This window comes from Danio aesculapii, chromosome 23, assembly GCF_903798145.1.
Source record: "Danio aesculapii chromosome 23, fDanAes4.1, whole genome shotgun sequence".
NCBI classification, from domain to species: domain Eukaryota; kingdom Metazoa; phylum Chordata; class Actinopteri; order Cypriniformes; family Danionidae; genus Danio; species Danio aesculapii.
The window spans coordinates 47,130,745-47,136,744 of record NC_079457.1 but is presented as its reverse complement, the minus strand read 5'-3'; the positions used below and the strand labels follow the sequence as shown (position 1 = coordinate 47,136,744).

The following is a 6,000-nucleotide window of genomic DNA, read 5'->3' as shown; positions in this document are numbered from 1 at the left end:
CTTTCTTAGTGAGCTGCCTAGATAGACAACATATTCATCATAGTCATCACGGTAGTGTTTCTGATGAAAACTGATAACATTTATTTTCTTTTTATGTATCCTTTGTAGAAAAGACAATCCCAGAATGCACTGTGACCTCTTTAGGTTACTTAAAAAAACAAAACAGCATTACTTACAATTATTATACTAATAAAACAACATATTTAAAGGAGTAGTTGATCATTTACACATTAACACTCACTCCTCCAGAGGTTTCAAACCTTGTCGAGTTTATTTATTCTGTTGAACTGTTTATATTATAAACATATAGTTTGCATTTCTATTGAATGTAATTGGATTCACTTGATGTTTTTAACACTTATGTTGGACTTTACATGCACATTTACAGAATGTAAAAGTTCCTACTCAAGTAAACATTATTTCCACACCATCCCGTTAAAAAACGAAATAATTAAAATAAATATACAACGAAAATAATGATGAATCAAGTGTTTTAAAGTTAGATTTAAATAATCTAATTTAAGTTTAAATACAGTTTTTAAAAGTTAGCCCCTCAACATCTGAATTATTGGGTTCAGAGACATTTTCCTACATTATTTCAAACGCTGAAGACATTTTCATATTTCTTCAGATGAAACATCATTTGATTTAGCAGAAACACAGGATGAATGTTCTGTAAGCCAAACAGTATGACTTGGTGATTCTTCTGATTTCCAATTTATAGCTACACATTTCATCACCGCTATCAGAGCCGTCTTAACGTATTAACGTCTTTGAACAAGCTGAAAACTGATTCGTCCCCCAAATAACATAAATCGTCAGCCTGATCTCACGAGAAAACTTACGTATTTTACGTTTTGTCAGTTTAGTGGCTAATTCGTTCGAGTTCAGTCGTACGAAATTGTACGATTTTAAAAAGGAGGCGTGGCACCTAACCCCACCCCTAAACCCAACCGTCATTGGAGGATGAGCAAATCGTACTAAATTGTACGAACTAGATCAAACGAATTCGTACGAATTAGCCACTAAATCAAAAAGTTACGAATTGCCGTGAGATTGTGTTGAAATCACAGATCAGATGGAGGCGGCTTAACCCTTTAACAGGCATCTTAACTTGTTTCTTTTACAAAATATTGGTATTATAGTTTGTTTAGTCACTATATTTATCAGGAGAAGTAAATCCTTTTTAGTTCTTAATTTCTTTGTTGTTTGTTGAATTTTTTTTATTGTTTTTAAGGAGACTATTTTAACCTTTTTCCAGGCACAGCAAATGAAAAACAGCCTTCTGGCTAACTCTGGTGCATTAGCAGCAGCGTTAATTAATGCACACTGCTCCTGGACCCTGCCAGATAAACCAATAAATACATAAACAAACTGCTTGGTTCACCTTTTGTCCGTAGATTATCATTCAAACAAAAAGGAACACAGAAATATAACCAAAGTAAGTTTAGAGCATCTCCTAAACTATGCTTCACGTCTGTTTTACATCTAGATCAACATTCTGCACATGAATCTCGTGTAATGCTTCAGGTGTGTTATCAATTTCATGCAGAATAATACCATAAAAACAGACGGGCAGAACGTCACCGAAGCCAGAAATTCTTTGCAATTAATTGACCGTCAGTGACCAGTCAGCATGACACAGAAAACAAAGACTCCAGCTCATGAAAGGAATCTTTCACATTTCCCAAATTTGTCTCAGACTCGAGTTAGAGCCACAGCATAAAGGTTTTTACTGCGTCACCGGTATATTTTAGCCATAGCTTATAGTTTTAAAATATTGCATCTTGTTTTGTCAAAAAAATCATGCCATTTAGTAAGTAAAGATCATCTTCCATGGATATATTTAGTAAATTTCCAACTCTAAACATTTATTCACTTATCGGCTTAGTCCCTTTATTAATCAGGGGTCACCACAGGGAATGAACCGCCAACTTATCCAGTACATGTTTTACACAGCGGATGCCTTTCCAGCCGCAACCCATTTCTGGGAAACATCCATACACACTCATTCACACCCATACACTACGGACAATTTAGCTTACCCAATTCACCTGCACCGCATGTCTTTGGACTGTGGGGGAAACCGAAGCACCCGGAGGAAACCCACACGAATACTGGGAGAACAAGAAAACTCCGCACAGAAACGCCAACTGACCCACCCGAGGCTCGAACCAGCGACCTTCGCGCTGTGAGGCGACAGCACTACGTACTGCGCCTACTGTTTGTGTAGGATTAAGGGTGTATAATAAGATCATGCAGAAGATGTGCTTTATGAGTACTAATAAACAGTCAATATCTTAATAACATGTGGGTAATAAGCAGTGGTGGAAAGAGTATTGAAAAATCATACTCAAGTAAAAGTACCATTACTTGGCCAAAAGTAGAGTAAAAGTTTCTGTGGTAAATATTACTCAAACTATGAGTAAAAAGTAGCCATTGTAAAAGTACTCAAGAGTAGTCAATAGTGAGTATTACACTGTGAAAAGTTTACATGCAGCGTGTGCAGGGATGTGTAAACGTAACATTCTGTAGTGCATTTAGGGATCTTCCTATATTTGTTCGTTCTTTCCAACCTTACTTCCATTGTTTGTTCGTTCCTTCCTTCCTTCATTCATTTGTTCCTTCCTTTGTTCCTCCCTTCATTCGTTCACTCATTCAATCATTCGTTCGTTAATTCTTTTGTTCCTTCCTTCATTAGGTCCTTTGTTCATTCACTCAGGATATTGTATACTTATGACAACTGTCGATTAGTGTCATTTGCTTAGCTGTGTCATTTTAAATGCAAAGATGACATTATGACAATTTGACATAATCAAATACATCATAACCTCCATCTTTGTTATCTTCTTCATCTTTATTATGACAACTTGACATTACCAAGACAACAAAACTTGTCATAAATCTGTCATAAACATGATTGTCATGAGGCAGTATAATTGTGCCATGAACATTTTTTCTGATCACCTTTTCAGTGGAACAAACCTTTTATGTCATTAAAATGTCCCATAACTAGGCCCACACGAAATCTGTGCACACAGAATTCCACAGATTTTCCACAGAATTCCACAGATTTTCCACAGAATTCCGCAGATTTTCCACAGAATTCCGCAGATTTTTCACAGAATTCCGCAGATTTTTCACAGAATTCCGCAGATTTTTCACAGAATTCCGCAGATTTTCCACAGAATTCTGCACATTTTCCACAGAATTCCACAGATTTTCCACAGAATTCCACAGATTTTCCACAGAATTCTGCAAATTTTCCACAGAATTCCGCAGATTTTCCACAGAATTCCACAGATTTTCCACAGAATTCCACAGATTTTCCACAGAATTCTGCACATTTTCCACAGAATTCCGCAGATTTTCCACAGAATTCTGCAGATTTTCCACAGAATTCCGCAGATTTTCCACAGAATTCCGCAGATTTTCCACAGAATTCCGCAGATTTTCCACAGAATTCCGCAGATTTTCCACAGAATTCCGCAGATTTTCCACAGAATTCCACAGATTTTCCACAGAATTCCACAGATTTTCCACAGAATTCTGCAGATTTTCCACAGAATTCCGCAGATTTTCCACAGAATTCCGCAGATTTTCCACAGAATTCCGCAGATTTTCCACAGAATTCTGCCGATTTTCCACAGAAATCAGCAGATTTTCCACAGAATTCCACAGATTTTCCACAGAATTCCGCAGATTTTCCACAGAATTCCACAGATTTTCCACAGAATTCTACAGATTTTCCACAGAATTCTGCAGATTTTCCACAGAATTCCGCAGATTTTCCACAGAATTCCGCAGATTTTCCACAGAATCCCGCAGATTTTCCACAGAATTCCGCAGATTTTCCACAGAATTCTGCAGATTTTCCACAGAATTCCGCAGATTTTCCACAGAATTCTTCAGATTTTCCACAGAATTCCGCAGATTTTCCACAGAATTCCACAGATTTTCCACAGAATTCTGCAGATTTTCCACAGAATTCCACAGATTTTCCACAGAATTCTACAGATTTTCCACAGAATTCTGCAGATTTTCCACAGAATTCCGCAGATTTTCCACAGAATTCCGCAGATTTTCCACAGAATCCCGCAGATTTTCCACAGAATTCCGCAGATTTTCCACAGAATTCTGCAGATTTTCCACAGAATTCCGCAGATTTTCCCCAGAATTCTTCAGATTTTCCACAGAATTCCGCAGATTTTCCACAGAATTCCACAGATTTTCCACAGAATTCTGCAGATTTTCCACAGAATTCTGCAGATTTTCCACAGAATTCCGCAGATTTTCCACAGAATTCCGCAGATTTTCCACAGAATTCTTCAGATTTTCCACAGAATTCTGCAGATTTTGCCATTGATTCTGTCTGTAGTGATGACGGGCGATTCACCAATGAATTGTTTGTTTTAACCGGATCTTCTAAGTGAACCGGTCAAACCAGTTCATTGAATTGAGTTGTCATGAAACGGTTTGTGTCTTCAGTAAGTACTAACATACCGGATTCCCCCTCTGACTCGAAATAAACTCATATCCTGAGGTATTCAGTTCGTAGAACAGTACACTGACTCATCTGCTGTGAAAAAAGAGACCTGATGATGGTGAAGAGTACGAGCCGACAGTTCCCTTGCAGCACGCTCTCACTGAGGACAAAAACAGTTGTGATGTATTTCTTTGTCAATAACAACGTCATCTTTGCATTTAAAATGTCTTAAATGAGCAAATGACAGTTTTTACTGTATAAGCATGCATAAAATCTGTGTCATGTCATGATTATGAAGGTTTATTGACAGTCTTATGAACACTCCTTCAAGTAAAGTGTTAAAAAAACATGAAGAAACAATTATAAAGAAGCTAAGACAGACTGAGCAGAAATGTAGAGTTTACAGGAACTGCAAAGAGAAAGCGAGAGAGGGATAGAGGGAGTCTGAGGAAATCTGTGTTTGAGTGGAGGAGGAGGAGTCTGAGAGAGAGCGAGAGAGAGAGAGAGAGAGAGAGAGAGAGAGAGAGAGATTTGGGAAGAGCCTCTAGAAGAGCTCAATGTGAGAGTGTCATGCAGACCGTCAGGACCGCTGATGTGTGTGTGTGAACTGGGGATTTACTGAATGTGTGTGTGTGTGTGTGTGTGATACTCTCAGTTTCAGTGCACAGACGGAGCAATCCTGTGTGTCCCAGAGAGAATGTAAAGTGAATTGAAGGATTAGAGGAGTGTTTTTTTGTGTGCGTGTGTGTGTGTGTGTGTGTGGCACTGGTCTGGAATACTAAGTGGATATGTGATCAAATCTGGATTGAGCTGCGATGCCTACGGGTAAGTGAACTCACTTCCATGAGAGTGTACTTTTGAGTGTACTTAAGTTTAATTCGCAGAATAGGTGTGTTCATGAGTTGTAATGTCACATCAGCTCTTGAAGGCTTCTTGTGTGTGTGTGTGTGTGTGTAGTGATGTTTAAACACCTCTGATTGATGTGAGAGCTGCTGTGTAAGTCTTGTCGTTAGAGCGCTCTCTGTTAAACATCTAAGTGTGTGCATGTGTGTGTGTGTGTGTGCATTTGGCAAGTTGTGAACGCAGAGTGTTTATTTGGTTTGGTAGCAAACAGAAGTCCTCTACAGCACCTCAACTGACTCAAATGTGTGTGAGATCATGTGTGTGTGTGTTAGTTTACTTAGCTGTTACTTAACTGCCTCCAAATATCAGACAAACCCCTTCATTAGAAGACTCTGTCATAGCTAATTATGACTAATGTAGTGCTTAAAAGTTTGGTAACACGTTAGTTTAAGTATTAATACTCACTATTAACTAGTGCCTGTTTTAAAGACTGTTTATTAGTACTTATAATGCACATATTCTGAATGATCTTATTCGCTATCCCTAATCCTACCAATACCTAAACCCAACTACTACCTTAATAACTATTAACAAGCACTAAGAGCTAAATCATAAAATATTTAGAGCTAAATCATAGCTAATGGTTTATTAATGGCAAGAATAGTAACTTT

At 38.0% G+C, this 6,000-nt stretch overlaps 1 protein-coding gene across 2 annotated transcripts in view; it reads left to right on the top strand.

The window, feature by feature from the left end:
* The window catches only part of LOC130217057 (pleckstrin homology domain-containing family G member 1), a 90,697-nt gene that overhangs the window by 11,546 nt on the left and 73,151 nt on the right, over positions 1-6,000 (top strand). Inside the window, exon 1 of one of the 2 annotated variants that reach the window (XM_056449058.1) lies at positions 5,056-5,311. The exons of the other annotated variant lie outside the window; for it this stretch is intronic. Within the exon in view, the coding sequence (XP_056305033.1) occupies positions 5,302-5,311 (10 nt within the window). The 5' untranslated portion in view covers positions 5,056-5,301. Of the gene's footprint in view, positions 1-5,055; positions 5,312-6,000 lie in introns of those variants that run through there. 2 annotated transcript variants of the gene reach the window in all.